The following is a 17,655-nucleotide window of genomic DNA, read 5'->3' on the forward strand; positions in this document are numbered from 1 at the left end:
AACATAAAAAGACCTGCCAAGTCAACTTTATATTAACTGAACCCTTGACACAGTGATGGATAAAAATTAATTCAAACAGCTTCTTTGTGATCTTTGAGTAGTTCATGAGCAAGAAAGAGAATTGGAAATCCAGCCAACTTCGGTCCCCTTGTCTACTTGTATTTTACTGTGGTTTATGTTTTTCTCTTACCAATTGAGATAGGCCCATGAGACTTCTGGTCTTCCAAAGCCCAGAACATCCCCACATTATAGTTTAACCACTGTAACAAAGAGGTTTTTTGTTTGGTTTTTTGTTTTTTGTTTTTTTGGGACGGAATCTCGCTCTGTCGCCCAGGCTGGAGTGCAGTGGCACGATCTTGGCTCGCTGCAAGCCCCACCTCCCAGGTTCACGCCATTCTCCTGCCTCAGCCTCCCGAGTAGCTGGGGTTACAGGCGCCCGCCATCATGCCCGGCTAATTTTTTGCATTTTTTAATAGAGACGGGGTGTCTGGATCTCTGACCTCGTGATCCGCCCACCTCCGCCTCCCAAAGTGCTGGGATTACAGGCATGAGCCACCGCGCCTGGCCAGAGGTTTTCTTAAAAACAATAACAACAAAAACAGTTGTGGAAAGCATGTAGAGTGTGGGTTTTTTCAGTCTTCAGGTTGGCAGGGCATCTGATACTGGGACCCAGGTTCCTTCCCTCACCTTGCTGTGCCTCTCCTAGTGCAGGCCAAAGCCAGGTGACTGCGCTGTCTGGGCTCCTGGCTGGCAATCAGGGAAAGAGTGCATGGAGCAGGCATGCCCACTGTTCAGGTCCTGAAGCCGTGGCTCATTTCATATCATTTGTTGCTTATTTGAAAGACAGGCACACCACTGACTTCCAGGGGAGGCTGACTGACCATCTAGATGGAAGTTGCATGCCTGGGAGGGAGAAGGGGACAAAGGCCACAGATAGGCATCAGTTGTCAGGGCCTTAAGTCTGCCTTGTTGGCATGCAGCCTTTTATTGGATCAAGGCCCTGGAGAAAAGCCCTGAGCAGCAGGAGATAAGCCAGCTTGGTCCCCTTCATCCTACCCAGGGGCCTCTGGGGTACCTGAGCCAAAGTGCACAGTTCATTGGCTGTGTGGATGGAAGGGCTATGGGACTTGAAAATGGGACACTGGTCCTGGGCAGCTGACCAACATGGTCCTCCTTAACCTGCTGTCCGGGGAGATGGGTTGCATCTGGCTAGGTTTTGACTGAGGAACTGAGGAGAGCTGTCAGCTGTCCCCGCTTTGGTTCAGAATGCCCTTTTGTTTGGACAGCTGAAGCCTACAATTCAGCCATGGTTTGTTTGGGCTCAGAAAACAGGCAAGGATGGAGAGAAACTGCAAAGCTGACCTGGGCTGTCAGTGGGCACCAGGTCCTGCTGGCCTGGGGTCTGGATGCAGGAGATCTGAGCTCTTCAATGTGGGGTGGTCTTGCAGCAGCTCTTCACAGGCTGCTGCTGCTGCTGCTGTAGGCTCACCCAAGCAGCCAAGACGGACAGGATCTATTCTAGTTTTGCACAGAGTTGGATATAGAAGAGGCATTAGAGGGAGAGGGGATGGGGAAGGAGTTCCAGGCCAGGTGAGCATGGGGCACGGTAAACTGGGATGTTAAGGAGGGGCCAGTTTGTGACCAGCCTGGGCAACATGGCGGAACCCTGTCTCTATAAAAAATTAAATTAGCCAGGTGGGTGGCATGTGCCTGTAGTCCTAGCTACCCAGGAGGCTGAGGTGGAAGGATCGCTTGAGCCCAGGAGGCGGATGTTGCAGTGAGCAGAGATTGTACCATTGTACTCTAGCCTGGATGACCGAGACCCTGTCTTAAAAAAAAAAAAAAAAAAGGAGGGGCCAGACCCCTGACCCATATGTGCTGCTCTTTTCTTTCAGGGAGGTCTGATAAAATATCAGTAGTTCAATTCTTTTTTTTTTTTTTTTTTTTTTTTCCGAGATGGAGTCTTGCTCTGTTGCCCAGGCTGGAGTGCAATGGCGTGATCTCGGCTCACTGCGACCTCCGCCTCCCAGGTTCAAATGATTCTTGTGCCTCAGCCTCCCAAGTAGCTGGGATTACAAGGTGCCCACCACCATGCCTGGCTGATTTTTGTATTTTTAGTAGCGACAGGGTTTCACCATATTGTCCAGGCTGGTCTCGAACTCGTGACCTCAGGTGGTCCTCCTGCCTCAGCCTCCCAAAGTGCTGGGATTATAGGCGTGAGCCACCGTGCCCGGCCCATAGTTCAGTTCTTTAGGTGGTTCTTGGTGCTGCATGTGAGATCTCTGCAAGAAGGACACGTCTGAGCCGGGTGGCTTAGAAGACCAGCATGGCCCAAGACCCTCAGAGCAACACCAAGAACCACCTAAAATTCTTTCTCAGACGTGTCCTCCTTGCAGAGATCTCACGTGCCCCAGGTTCGCTGCAGCGTTAGGGGTCAGCCTCCCGTTGGAGCAGGAGAGCAGGGGCCTTGGAGGTGGCGGTCATGGCCCTCCTAATTAATTGCTTGGCTCAGAGAAGTGACAAATTGAACATTTCAACCACCTGTTAATTCACAAGGTACTTCTTTTCATTTCTTGCTGCTTGCACAAAACACTTGGCATATGGCTTGTGGATGTCTGGCCCTAGGGAAGAGTGTTTGGCACATAGCAGGTACTTAAGTATTAGGAAAATGAGGATGGAGGGGAGGGAGGGAACATTATTAAGCGGCCAACTGTGAGACAGGCATTGTGCTTGACTCTTTCTTTCTTTCTTTCTTTCTTTCTTTCTTTCTTTTTTTTTTTTGAGACAGAGTCTCTTTCTGTCACCCAGGCTGGAGTGCAGTGGTGTGATCTCGGATCACTGCAACCACGCCTCCTGGGTTCAAGTGATTTTCATGCCTCAGCCTCCCAAGTAGCTGGGATTACAGGCGCCTGCCATTATGCCCTGCTAATTTTATTTTTAGTGGAGACAGGGTTTCACCATGTTGGCCAGGCTGGTCTCGAACTCTTGACTTCAGTGATCTGCCTGCCTCGGCCTCCCAAAGTGCCAGGATTACAGGCGTGAGCCACTGTGCCCGGCCGACACTTGGCATTCTCTAACCTACCTACTCCTTACAACAGCCCTGGGAAGTAGTTGACCATGGCCATTTCTATTTGGTAGATGAGGAAAAATAAGGTTCAGAGATGGATTGTTCAAACCGATGTATCTAGTCAAGCTACTGGTTCCTGAGCCTGTGTTTGCAACCCCTCTACCATGTAGCCTCTCCGGGTGGTAGAGATGAGGGGGCAGAGTGCACAGTGCATGGCATCCTGTTCCCCAGATGGCCAAGTCTTAGTGCGAGTGTGTGTGGCCTTGGTAACTTGTGTCAAGCACACACCCCATCTCTCTCTCTCTCTCTCTTTTTTTTTTTTTTTTTTGAGACGGAGTCTCACTCGGTCACCCAGGCTGGAGTGCAGTGGTGCTATCTTGGCTCACTGCAACCTCTGCCTCCTGGGTTCAGGCAATTCTCTTGCTTCAGCCTCCCGAGTAGCTGGGACTACAGGCACATGCCACCACGCCCAGCAAATTTTTAGAAGAGACTGGGTTTCACCATGTTGGCCAGGATGGTCTTGAACTCCTGACCTCGTGATCTGCCCTCCTTGGCCTCCCGAAGTGCTAGGATTACAGGCTCTCTTGCTCTCTCTCTCTCTTGTTTTTTTTTTTTTTTTGAGACAGAGTCTTACTTTGTTGCCCAGCTTGGAGTGCAGTGGCGTGATCATGGTTCACTGCAGCCTCAATCCCCTGGCTCAAGCAATCCTCCTGCCTCAGCCTCTCAAGTAGTAGTTGGTACTAATGGGCATGCACCACTACACCTGACTAATTTTTTTTATTATTTGTAGGGACAGGGTGTCCCTATGTTGCCCAGGCTCTGGTCTTGAACTCCTGGGCTCGAGCTATCCTCCTGTCTCAGCTTCCCATAGTGCTGGGATTACAGAGATGAACCGCCTGGCCTACACACCCCTATCTCTCCTCGATTCTTTTTTTTTTTTTTTTTTTTTTTTTGAGACAGAGTCTCCCTCTGTCTCCCAGGCTGCAGTGCAGTGGGGTGATCTTGGCTCACTGTAGCCTATGGCTCCCAGGTTCAAGCGATTCTTGTGCTTCAGCCACCCAAGTAGCTGGGATTACAGGCACACACCACCATGCCCAGCTAATTTTTGTATTTTGAGTAGAGACAGGGTTTCACCATGTTAGCCAGGCTGGCCTCGAACTCCTGACCCCAAGTGATCCTCCTGCCTCGGCCTCCCAAAGTGTTGAGATTACAGGTGTGAGCCACCATGCCTGGCCTCTCCTTGATTCTTACAGTCACTTTGTTGGCTGTTTCTGACTCAGCAGCTACCTGCATTGTGGCCAAAGGATGACCTATTCCTTCTCAGGAGGGCAAAAATGTGGAATAGTGTCTGTCCATGCCTCTCCTCATGGGCTACCACCTCTGCCACCGTGGTTAATCAGTAACAACCAGGAGAGAAGCTGCTGGAACTGACCTCTGGGAACTCCCTGGATGGTTTGGTGCAGGAATGTAGTAGGCATACACGTGGTTGCGTGGATCTGGGCCCTCCTGATGTGAGTAGAGAGGTAAAAGGCCACCATCTCCTTGACCTCTGGAGAACTCATCCACAAAGAAGATGTTTCCAAGATGCTTCTGAAGATTGCCTAAAAATAGCCGGTTTCCACCCCTGTGAATGCATCCATTCTAGAATGCTCCTTCACCAGGACCAGAGAACTGATTTACAGAAGTGACATGAAAACATTCCATCCCAGAATTTGCAGTAGCTCAAATTAAGTTTCTAGCTATTAAAAAGAAAAGAAAACAAAACTAAACAAAACACACCCACCCTGCTCACTTAGAAGCAACACTGAGTAATTTTAAGTAGTTCAAGAAAATGTATGTGGTTTGAGGGTCAGGGTTGTCCAGAGCCAAGACCAGTTATGTGGGAATTGTTATTGGCTGGATTTGGGGAGGAGAAACCCATGGCCCAATTCCAACCCACTGAAATCTAAGCAGATTCTAGGTGGTTAGGCGGACCTGGTAGGCGTTGGTTTATTTTATTCCCGAAAAAGGCCCTGGAGCAAGTCTTCACATGGAATCCTGCTGAAAGGCTTCCGGCTCATCTGGCCTTTTCCTCCTCTTAAGGTTCTGCTCCATGTTTTACCCTCGGCGTAAACATTGCAGAGCACGTTCAGATCTGAAAAGTGTCTCATCTACGTGATGGTCAGACGTTGTTGACCCTGTGATGCTGTGTAACATTTCATTTTCGAGGCTTGGGGAGTCTCCTATTTCATGTGGTTGGGAACCTGGAGGTCTTTGGGCAAGTCGCCATCTTTTTATTGTTCCAAGAGTTTGGTGAAGCGTTTGAACCTTCACCTGTCAAAATCAGTTTTGGAATGAGAACTGCTCTCTCTCTAGTCCTTATAATAGCAGAAGGAAGGTATCATTTATCCTAATGAGACCATAAAGGGGGCTTTCCCGTGTGGACACCCACCTTGAATTCAATTGGAAACCGAAATTCTGGGCATTGTATTTTTTGTAAATTTGGCTCAGACTTCAACTGGGTCATATTTCCCCCAAAATCTTTTCGAAAAAGACTTGTATCTCATTCCTTTAGACTAGCATGTGTAAGCTGGGTAAAAATAGAGCAAGCCGATTTCATGTTAATGATTTCATGTTAGGTTTGTGAATCAAATCTGCAAGTCTGCTTTTGAAAAGCATTTAACATATAACTTGGGAAAGTTTGAGTTTTGCAGACTAATGCCTGTGGCCGGATGAGACTTCATAGCTCCATCCAATCCCTCCTGGTGCAAGAGATCAATGCCTTGAGGGTGCCTGGCCACCACCGTTACCCTGACAGTATACCCACTATTTATTTATTTATTTACTTATTTATTGTTTACCCTTTTGAAGATTGCTCTTCTCCCTTTAACTTAAAGGAATTGGCATGGAAACTTGTTTGATCTGGAATTTCTGATAATCAGTAGGTAGTAACTCCGTAATCAATAGCACTTCAAAACAACAACCAAATAACAGGATAACTAATCCAAAAAATTCAGTCATGGTCAAGGACTTCCAGCTCAGGAAATGTCTGGTCCCGTGGGGTGGATTCCTTGGATAACCAAGTTCCGTGCAGGGCCTGGAGTTTTATGCAGACCATTGCTCCTCGATTGACCACAGGACCTCAAAAGGAGGGCTGGCTTCATGACCACATGACCTGTGTACTCAGAAGGGCCCTGTACTTGGTTTATTGCTCTGCTGTTGCTGTCTTGAAGTTCTTCTTCTTCTTATTTTTTTTTGGCACTGGGGAGTTGCAGTTTCAAACAACACTTATTTATTGTCTCACAGTTTCTGCGGGCCAGGAGTCCAGCCATGGCTTAAGACCAGGTCCTCTGCTCCGGGTCTCACGAGACTACAAGGAAGGTGCCATCTAGGGTGTGTTTTCATCTGAATGCCTAACTAAGGAAAAATCCACTTCATTCAGATTCATTCAGGTTCATTCAGGTTTTTAAAAGAATCCATTTCCATGTGATTGTCCCACTGACAGGTCCCAGCTTTTTACTAGCTGTTGCTTGGAGGCTAACCTCAGGTTTTACAGGCTACGCTCATATCTCTGCCATGAGGCCTTCTGCATAGGCAATTCATAACACGGCTGCCTGTTTCCTCACAGCCAGCAAGAGAATCTGTCTCCTGTCTGCTAAAGTGGAGTTTCATGTATCATAATATGGTCATGGGAGTAATAGCCTGTCACCTCTGCCATTTTTCTGTTGGTTAGAATAAAGGCACAGGTTTTCCCCACACTCAGGAAGAACCCATGATATAAAGGCTTTCAGTAAAGGAGACGACAAACAGAATATGGAATGATCAGAATTACTCTTACGACCCAGACCAAGAACATCAGCATTACCTACGAATTTATTGGAAATTCAAATTCTCCTGTTTCACCCCAGGCCTGTTAAATCAGAAACTTTAAAAGCGAGCCCAGCATTCTGTGGTTTAACAGATCCTTCAGGTGATTCTGACACCTGCTAAATTTTGAGAACCACTGGTCTAGAGGCAGGCAGGTCTTGCTCCCCTAGGAGTTAAGTTTGATGTATCTTCTGGTAATACTGAGAAATGAGCTGGGAAATGGTTCCAAAATCAGATTATCCTCCCCAGGATTAACAAGACTCATACTTGCAAAAGAGAGTGAAGAAGAGAAACTAAAAAAAGCAAGAGGCTGTGTGTGAAGCTAGATTCAAACAGTTAAAGACAGCAACACATGGCAAAGGATGGGAATTTGAGGAAGTGGGTAGTGAAAGCAATTCTTGAGCTAAATTACAAGAAAACACGGTGAATTTGTATCTGTTTCCTGTATTTAGGGGGCTGGCTTAAACGTTAGTGATACATTTGGGGAGTAGAAAATGGATGTTGGTGTGAAGTTCTTAAGTTTTGGACAAGGAACCCTGTATTTTCATTTTTCTCTGAGCCCCATGAATTATGTAGACAGTCCTGCTTCGAAGTTATTATTTATACAATTCATTATAGAGAAAGTCCTTGGGAACCTTAACTTTGAGTGAGGATTGCTTGAGTTAGTTTTTCTTACCAGCCACTCCATGATACTCTTTGTTTTTCCCAGGTTAGATGATCGAGTTTTATTATGACTGAATCTGCAACTGCAAAATTAATTCTGATTAATTAATTTAATAATTAAATTCTGATGATTTCTCTCTGATGGTTTGGGTGTGGGCTCCTAAAGAGGGTCTTTTTTTGCAAGAGGATATAACAATAATCAGGTTAATTAAAAAAATAAAGCTCTCGCCCTTTCATTTTTGAGTGGCATGCCATGCACCCCTTATCAGCATGTGAGTATGCTTTTCATGTGGTCGTGCTTGGGTTTCATTAAGTGTAATTTGGCATGTGTTCAACCAGCATTCAGGTGGCTCTTGGTGGGTGGCTGGGGAGACACCAAGATGCAGATAGCTCAGTCACTCCCCAACAAGCGGCTTAGTTCTGGAATGAGGTGGGAAGCCAAGGAACTCACACGTAAATGCTGGTGGGAGTGAAGTGCCACCAGCTGTAGAATCTGGTGTCAGAATGATGAGCCAGGAGTTATCCCACAGGAGGACGGGTGAAGGTCTTCCCATCAAAGGGATAGAGAACACGTGAAGAGGTCCAGGGGCTCAGGGCAAGATGTAGTCCAGGAACAAGGAGTCTTTGAGCCTGCAGTATGGTGGGTGGAAGTGGCAAGAGTGGAAAGCGGATTGGATGGGGGTTATGTAGCTTCTGAGGTGCTGTGTATGTTTAAGGAGCTGACTGTGTGCAGCGGGAACCCTGGTGAATTTGGAAGCACAGAGGTACCTGACGAGAAAGATGGTTCTGGGGTTATGTGAACAATGATTCGGCTTCAAGGCTATCAAAGACAAAAATGTTTATTGGGAGGGTATAGAAAAGGGTTTGCCAAAAGAGTTAGGTAGGGATAGAATTGACACATTGTGGAAACTATACCCAGAGTTTAAGAGGTGGAGTCCAGGATAGTGCCCATGTTTGTAGCTTGGGGTCCTGGTAGAATGGGAGCTGGCTACGGAGTATCTTTGTTGGAGAGTGGGTATAGGGAAATGGAGAGAGAGAAAAAGTTGCAGGGGGTGTGGGAGATGGATAGCTGCAGAGAAGGCAAGGGCAGGGGAAGTGGAAACAAATGGCAGTGAGACTCCTGGAAGGTGCTGGCCAGGGGCATGGCATGGCATGTTCTGTTAAGCAAGGGAAGGACTAGAAAGGGGCCATGATTTTGGCTGGGCACTTATCCTCCTCACAACAGGACGCATTTGTGTCATGGCTTACTCTTAAGAATGACTGATGTGTCAGAATAGCAAATATGAAAATGATTGATAACACCTAGCATTGGTGAGATTTGCAGGGATAACTAGCTGGCCTCTTAAATCTATAGATAGGAATGTAAACAGAAACAAACTTTTTATAGGGAAAAGATGTCTAGGACATAATGATTAATGAAAAGAAAAAAATTCCTACCTATCGAAAAACGTGAATTCAGGCAGCAAACACACATGCATGTATACACATACACACGTGCACACACGCATACACACACAATCTGGTAGGCTGTATACTACCAAGTTAGCAGGTTGTTACCTCTGGGATGCAGTCACTCCTTTTTATTGTCTATATTTGTGAAATGATTTCTTTCAATTTTTGAGACAGGGTCTCACTGTGTTGCCCAGGCTGGAGGGCAGTGGCGTGACCTCAGCTCTCTGCAACTTTCACTTCCCGGGCTCAAGCGATCCTCCAACCTCAGTCTCCTGAGTAGCTGGGACTACAGGAGTGAGCCACAATGCTCGGCTAATTTTTTTTTTTTTTTTTTTTTTTTTTTTTGTAGAGAGGGAGTTTTGCCATGTTGCCCAGGCTGGTCTTGAACTCCTAAGCTCAAAGCAATCCTCCTGCCTCAGCCTCCCAAAAGTGCTGGGGTTACAGGAGTGAGCCACTGCACCCAGCCATTATTATGGAAAATTTTAGGCATATACAAAAGTAGAGACAGTGGTGTCTTACATGCTCATGAACCCATGATCCAGTGATATCCGTTAATGGCATTTTGGAATCATATTTCATCTGTTCTTGTCCTCAAATGTTTTGAAGCAAATTTCAGCATTACATCCTTTCACTCTTAAATATCTCAGTATGGTTCTCTAATAGTTGAAGACTCCATTTACATTTATATAAGGAGCATAATTTACACTTGTGTAACCCAAAGGAATGACCAAGCCTGTGCCTCTCTCCCCAGATAGCAAAGCCATTGTGGATGGGAACCTGAAGCTCATCTTGGGTCTGGTGTGGACGCTGATCCTCCACTACTCCATCTCCATGCCCGTGTGGGAGGATGAAGGGGATGATGATGCCAAGAAGCAGACGCCAAAGCAGAGGCTGCTGGGGTGGATTCAGAACAAGATCCCCTACTTGCCCATCACCAACTTTAACCAGAACTGGCAAGACGGCAAAGCCCTGGGAGCCCTGGTAGACAGCTGTGCTCCAGGTAAGTGGCCAGGGCTGCCTAAACCATCTGTCCAGGATGGGGGTGTGTGGGTCCCAAACATTCTGGTTTTCAACGGGAATGCTATCTTTGCTTTGATTAGAGTATTTCTCCAGGTATAAGCCCATTATAAGGAAACTAAAACTGGCTCTGTGTACCCTTCCAAGGGCAGATTTTCTAGGTATATCCATAGACATGTTTGAGCATCAAGTTGAGTCTTTTATCCAAATTCCAATGAAGGAGTTGGTGCTTAGAAGCAAGACTTGGGTTTAGCTTCCAGACTCCAAAATCCTGTGTCTTCCCACATTGGTGCTCAGTTTCTCATTGGATTTGGAGAAACATTTGGTCCTATTAGGTGGCTTGGCATGAAAATCTAAAAACTTCCATGGAGTGGAAAGTACCCATTTTTATTAACCACTGGTTTGACTATATATGGCATTCTCCACCCTTTTCTTTCTGTGTTGCTGTGAAATAGCATTTGGTCAGGATCCAGTTGGAGCCTTTTCCACCCTTGATGGGCTGCTCATTTCTTAGTGGTTGAGTGTATATGAAGGTTGTAATTATTCCCACTGGAGGGTTTAGATTGATGGGTAGAGTTTGCTGGTACACACTCAGTAGAAAGACCAGAGTCAGAGTTTACACACACCCCCTAAAGTTGATTTTAATTTAAAAAAAAAGGTATTAATCATATTTTCCATTTACTGTGTATTCTGTATTTACTGGGCACATTAGTATTTAGTTAGTTAGTGGTTCTTGACATACTCAAAGCAGAACTAGTGTCAGTTGGGTAGGGGAGGGCTGAAGGCCTCATTCTTACTTGAGAGCCTATAAGTTGGTGTCATCCAGGAAAAATTCAAAGTGCAGCATTAATTGATTTCCTAATATCCTCTTCTTTACTTCCATTTAAGGACACATTTTAGGATACCTCTTTCCAATTTAAACCTGGGAGTTTTTACTCTAGTCCTTTACCTCATGTGCTTACAAAGGCTTTTAAGATAATTCTAGGTTTGTGCCTTTGAGCAAGTGGATTTTTGAATCACACAGGATGCTATTCTAGACTTTTTAGATATATCCAGGAATAGAGTAAAAAATAAAATAAAATCCCTCCTGCATAAAGGCACCAGGCTTTTTCCAAGCTTTGTTTATTTTTTAACACCACTCCTTCAAGGAATGGATAATCCCCATCTTCATGCAAGAACATAGCACCCGGAGGAGAAGTCTCAGTAATGGAGGATAGTTTACACCCTGGCACACTCATACCTGTGATACTTTTTGCCTATTAAATATATGATTTGCTCATATTTTAGGAAAAAATCATTCTCTGAACTAAAAGAACAAATGGGGTTAGTTTAGGCACATGGTTTCCTTTAATCTCTTTGGTCAGCTAATGCTAAAAGAATCTTTTGTGTTCTGTTAACAGGTCTTTGCCCAGACTGGGAATCCTGGGACCCGCAGAAGCCTGTGGATAATGCACGAGAAGCCATGCAGCAGGCAGATGACTGGCTGGGTGTCCCACAGGTATACACAAGTGTGCCAGGTCCTGTGAGGCTGCCCCCACCCACTAGCTTGCTCTGTGGATGCCTTCCCGGGTCAGGCAGCCCGACCTTCTTGGCATTGAGACTTCAGAGAGCATTGCCTGTGATGCTCTCTCATCTTCCTCAGTTTACCCATAATAATAGTAGGTTCTCATTGACTCAGGTGCTTATAGATCTTAGTGTGTTGGTTTAATGTAGATCATCCAGAAATTTTCATGTCACTCTTCTTTGTCACACACTGGCAAATTTTCTAGTATTTCTTCTCTAAATATTTTGAAGACTACCTTTAAACCCCAGACTACAAATATGGACCCTAACTATTAGGTTGAGCCATAAGAAATTGATAGTATTTGACCATTTTTCAATCTACATTTTAAAAGGTAATTTTAATCCAATAGCTTAAGAAAAGTCACAGGACTTAAAATTTTTTTTTTTTTGAGATGGAGTCTCGCTCTGTCGCCCAGGCTGGAGTGCAGTGGTGTGATCTCCACTCACTGCAACCTCTGCCTCCCGGATTCAAGCAATTCTCCTGCCTCAGCCTCCTGAGTAGCTGGGATTATAGGTACGCGCCACCACACCTGGCTAATTTTTGTGTTTTTAGTAGAGACAGGGTTTTACCATGTTGGTCAGGCTAGTCTCGAACTCCTGACCTCGTGATCTGCCTGCCTCAGCCTCCCAAAGTGCTGGGATTACAGGCGTGAGCCACTGTGCCTGGCCGACTTAAAACTTTTAAAAACATGTAAGCCAGGATAATCCACCATTAATGGAAACTGTGGAAGAATCTCTGTCACCCATAATCCTATCACAGGAATATAACAAGAGAACTCAGAAATCAAATAAGTCTTGGATACCATCTACAGTAGTCACATTGCTTAGTTGAAGTCTGATCTTCCGAGCTGGGAGGAAAACCAGTGTTTTCTTTCCAGAAACTCCCTCTAACAGTTAGGCACCATGAGTCCTGTGTCCAAAGGCTAGCCAGGGAAGATTGCTGGTAGCCAGTGCCATGGGACTGATGGCGTCACTATAGGCTGCATTGAGGTCTGAGTTCACTGTATTTTGTAACAGGGTCCCTTGGAAGGTAGAACAACATGCCTGTTTCTTTGGTTTGGTTTTGGAGTCATGCCTCTCCTACATGGCTCATTGGTTTCTTGGCTCGTCCACGCTCAGGAAGTGGTGTGGTGTGTTTTTCATCTCCGCTTAAACCTAAACCGTCTCCTTTTTACGTTCACGTGATGTTGGCATGGGTGAAGTTGTTGAAGGAGCTGCTGGGAAGAAATGCCAAATTGACACACATCCTACTTTTTATGGAATGTATTGAAGGCGACTGTTCAAACCCAAGTAGTTCTTTTGTTCCTGCAGGCTAATGGTCAGAATGTTTTCTGGTGCTTTTTATCACATGGGGAGGGAAGTTGGACACATCTGTTGTTCATTGCACATGGTTAACCTGGTCCATGAGACAGAGCCTCTGTTCATCTGAGGAAGTGTAATTTACCTCCTTAGCACCATTACTGGAGGCAGGGAGGACTGCATGCTGTTTAGGGCTGGGTCAGATGATGGTACTGAAACTGAGGTGGTGGCACCTTCAGGGAAGTCACCTGTCCAGGATGGGTCTAGTCTTGCTCCTAAACTGAATATCAAGAGAAGTTCACCCATTCCCTATTTTTTTTTTTTTTTTTTTTTTTTTTTGAGACAGAGTCTTGCTCCGTCACACAGGCTGGAGTGCAGTGGCACAATCTCAGCTCACTGCAACCTCCGCCTCCTAGGTACAAGCGATTCTCCTGTCTCAGCCTCCCGAGTAGCTGGGACTGCAGGTGTATGCCACCATGCCCGGCTAATTTTGTATTTTTAGTAGAAACGGGGTTTCACCATGTTGGCCAGGCTTGTCTCGAACTCCTGACCTCGTGATCCACCCACCTCGGCCTCCCAAAGTGCTGGGATTACAGGTGTGAGCTACTGCGTCTGGCCTTTTTTTTTTTTTTTAAAGAGACGGCGTCTCACTCCTCTGTTACCCAGGCTGGAGTGCAGTGGCATGATCTTGGCTCACTGAAACCTCCACCTGCTGGGTTCAAGCCATCCTCCTGCCTCAGCCTCCCTAGTAGCTGGGATTACAGGTGTCTGCCACCACACTGGGCTAATTTTTGTATTTTTAGTAGAGACTGGGTTTCACCATGTTGGCCAGGCTTGTCTCGAACTCCTGACCTCAAGTGATTTCTCCTGTCTTGGCCTCCTAAAGTGATGGGATTACAGTCATGAGCTACCACGCCTGGCTTCCCTATTTTTTTAATGGCTCCTAATATATTGAGATCACATATCTAATATTTACATGTTGTTTCTTTTTTATTTACCTTTTTTAATTAGTAGAGTTAATACAGATACAGACCATGAGTATACAAGCAAAGGAAAAAGCTGGTTAACCTGTGCACTTTTTTGTAACATGCTCTAATCCCATGTGTGCTTGTTTCTTCATTTTCCTGACTTGCTATAGCTTATCCTTTTATCATTTTTGAAATTTTGACCAGAGGAGTAAATGGACTTTTGGGGAATGGGGAGGACAATGAACTTTTGGAAGTTACATGCAGAATTTTTTGGAGAGGGGCCCCTAGCTTTCAAAGGGGTCTGCAATTTCTCAAAAATGATTAAAAACACTGATATTGGTGTGTTGGTTTAAAGTAATTTCACTTAATTGAGAAGCTGACTGAGTTTCTTAATATTTGTAGTGCTTGGTTTAAGAGGCATTTGCAAACGCTTCAATAGTTGCAAAGTGATGTGTTCTGGGTGTTCATCCACCATGTCATTATCCTAGGTCATCACTCCTGAAGAAATCATTCACCCGGATGTGGACGAGCACTCAGTTATGACTTACCTGTCCCAGTTCCCCAAAGCCAAGCTCAAGCCGGGGGCTCCTCTCAAACCCAAACTCAACCCGAAGAAAGCCAGGGCCTATGGCAGAGGTGAGTGCTGGTCCTCTGGTGTTGTATTGGAGACATGTCCTCTGGTGTTGGAGATGATTTCATGGCTTCAAGAGTGATGTTCTTAGAATCAAAAATAGATGGGTGTAATCCTCAAAGAGACCCCAAGCCTCCTTTATAACACATTTTATGACTGTTTTATTCTGCCTTGTTTTTCTAAGGCTTTAAGAAATGTTTCTGCTTAGATGGAAAGGGCAAGTTTGCTGCTTGGTGATTTTAGTGCAGTAGCCCATTGCTCCCATTTTTCAGAAGAGGAATCGCGGGGTAGGGAGTCGGGGGAGTTTGGTCTTGCCCCAGATCACCACAGTCAGTGACGGGGGTGGGCCATCTGGCTGCTGATTCATTTCTCCTTCTGTTACACTAAGGCTGCCTCAGATTTCCAGCCGGAGTGGGAGCTATTGTTAACCCCTGGCAGATACTTCCTTGCTAAGACATCCTGTTTATGACTTCGAGGCAGCTGCAGAACACCGTTTTGCTCAGAACATTATAGTGGGTAGAAGCCATTTCAAGGCATTTGGTGTTGTGATTGGCACCTGACTTCAAGCACACTAGCTTTGTGAAGAGAACAGTTACATGGCTGCAAAGTGTGGTTTCTGGTGAAGATCAACACGGCCAGATACAACTTAACGCCTTTTCTATGGGGGAGGGGAAGGAGTGCATTTTATTTCTCATTTTTCATAATTAAGAAAATATCGGCCGGGTGTGGTGGCTCATGCCTATAATCCCAGCACTTTGGGAGGCCGAGGCGGGCAGATCACCTGAGGTCAGGAGTTGGAGACCGGCCTGGCCAACATGGTGAAACCCCGTCTCTACAAAAAATACAAAAATTAGCCAGGCATGGTGGCGGGTGCCTGTAATCCCAGCTATTCAGGAGGCTGAGGCAGGAGAATCGCTTGAACCCAGGAGGCAGAGGTTGCAGTGAGCCGAGATCTTGCCACTGCACTCCAGCCTGGGTGACAGAGTGCGTGAGCCTCCGTCTCAAAAAAAAAAGAGAAAGAAAATGTTATCCCAGTGGGATAATAGTTATACACACAGTATTCTGTATATCTTCTCCCAGAATTGACAGTTGTTACCATTCTAGCTTAATAGTTTTCTCTTGCCCTTTGTGTGTGTTTGCATATGTGTTCATGTGTATGATTGCTGAATTATTTGAAAATAAGTTGCAAGCATGGTGACAGTTCTGTCCTCAGTACATCACTAAGCTTCTCCTAAGAATAGGGTATCCTCTAGCATAACCACAGTATTCATTGCCACATGTAAGAAAATTAACAATAGTTTCATATAATCTAATATTCAGTTTGTTGTGGAATTTCTCTATTGTCCTAAGATTGTCTTTTATAGTTGTTGCTGTTTTACAAACTAAGATCTGATTAAGGTTCACTTACTACATTTGTTTGTTATTTCTCTTTAGACTCTTTTCATGCTAAATAATTTCCCCAAACTTTTTTTTTTTTTTTTTTAAATGACACTGACTTTCTGAATAGTTAAGGGCATGTGTCTTGTAGGATGTTCCTTCCCTACAAATGTTCCCTTTGAATAAAGTATTTTCCTGCTTGGTATCGGCTTAGTATTTTTTTTTTTTTTTTTTTTGAGAGCCTCGCTCTGTCGCCCAGGCTGAAGTGCAGTGGCATGATCTCAGCTCACTGCAACCTCTGCCTCCTGGGTTCAAGCGATCCTCCTGCCTCAGCCTCCTGAGTAGCTGGGATTACAGGCATCCACCACCATGCCTGGCTAATTTTTGTATTTTTAGTAGAGATGGGGTTTCACCATGTTGGCCAGGCTGGTCTCCAACTCCTGGCCTCAGGTGATCTGCCCGGCTCGGCCTCCCAATCCGCTTATTCTTAAGACGACACATGGCTAGGGCAGTGATGCTGACCACGTGCTGTTTTCACCTCAGTGGTCGGGTCTTCTCATCTGACTTTTTGGGCATGATTTAGACCGGCAGATAGTTCTGGAACAAACCCCTTACCATTTGAGGTTCTGTTTGCAGTGGGTTGTGAGGTGTGTGACATCACTTGTGTTATGTAGGGACTAGGGACTTCAAAGCCCTCCTCCCATTCACAGTCACTTGAAGGCTGGCATGTCCTCACTTTCTTTAAAAGTGCTTTCTTTGGCCGGGCTTGGTGGCTCACACCTGTAATCCTAGCACTTTGGAGGCTGAGGCAGGCAGATCACAAGGTCAGAAGATTGAGACCATCCTGGCTAACAAGGTGAAACCCCATCTCTACTAAAAATACAAAAATTAGCTTGGCGTGGTGGTACAAGCCTGTAGTCCCAGCTACTCGGGAGGCTGAGGCAGGAGAATTGGTTGAACCTGGGAGGCGGAGGTTGCAGTGAGCCGAGATCGCGCCACTGCACTCCAGCCTGGGCGACAGAACGAGACTCTGTGTCAAAAAAAAAAAAAAAGTGCTTTCTTTAAGGCATACCACAGGTGGTGGCTGGAATGAGGAATCTCTGACTTTAAAAATTATGCTTCCTTAATGGCAAAACAGTTGCAAACAACCAATTAAATCCTTTGTCAACCAGATTGGTCAAATGGACTGAATCTAATCAAGGCATAGTGTATGTTTGTAATAACCTTATCACTGGCCATCCGGCTTCCCTGTTGTTAATGTGAGACGGTTTCCTTTCATGGTGCTATTTTCTAGAAAATGATCACTTGTTATGGTTCAGGAATGTGGCTGGTCATTGCCATTTCCTTCATCTGCCTCTTAGCAAGTGTGGTGCACTTGTAGAGGAAACACACCCTTTTTAAAAAAAAATTTTTTTTTTTATATGTGTGCTTTTGGCATTTTTTTAATTGTGGGAAAATATCCATAACATAAAATTCACTATTTTAACCATTTTTAAGTGTGGCATTAAGTGTATTCACGTTGTTGTGCAACCGCCACTGCTATCCATCTCCAGAACTTTTTCAACTTCCCAAACTGAAACTCCATACTCATTAAACAATAGCGCCCCATTCTCCCCTCCCCTTTGCTCCTGGTAACCTTTATTCTACTCCCTGTCTCTATGAATTTGCTTATCCTAGGGACCTCCTAGAAGTGAAATCATATGCTGTCTGTTAGGTACCTCCTAGAAGTGGAATCATACGCTGTCTGTTAGGTACCTCCTAGAAGTAGAATC

General features: G+C 45.4%; 1 protein-coding gene across 13 annotated transcripts in view; it reads left to right on the plus strand.

The window, feature by feature from the left end:
- FLNB (filamin B) overlaps nucleotides 1-17,655 on the plus strand; it is a 163,653-nt gene that overhangs the window by 58,727 nt on the left and 87,271 nt on the right. For all 13 annotated transcript variants that reach the window (XR_010155254.1, XR_010155255.1, XR_010155256.1 and 10 more), the window contains exons 2-4: nucleotides 9,780-10,028; nucleotides 11,446-11,543; nucleotides 14,364-14,511. Coding sequence is in view for 10 of the 13 variants with exons in the window: in XM_001174012.7 (XP_001174012.2) it covers nucleotides 9,780-10,028; nucleotides 11,446-11,543; nucleotides 14,364-14,511 (495 nt within the window). In the remaining 3 variants the exon portion in view is untranslated. The remainder of the gene's footprint in view (nucleotides 1-9,779; nucleotides 10,029-11,445; nucleotides 11,544-14,363; nucleotides 14,512-17,655) is intronic.

The sequence above is a fragment of the Pan troglodytes genome, chromosome 2, assembly GCF_028858775.2.
Source record: "Pan troglodytes isolate AG18354 chromosome 2, NHGRI_mPanTro3-v2.0_pri, whole genome shotgun sequence".
Lineage (NCBI taxonomy): Eukaryota > Metazoa > Chordata > Mammalia > Primates > Hominidae > Pan > Pan troglodytes.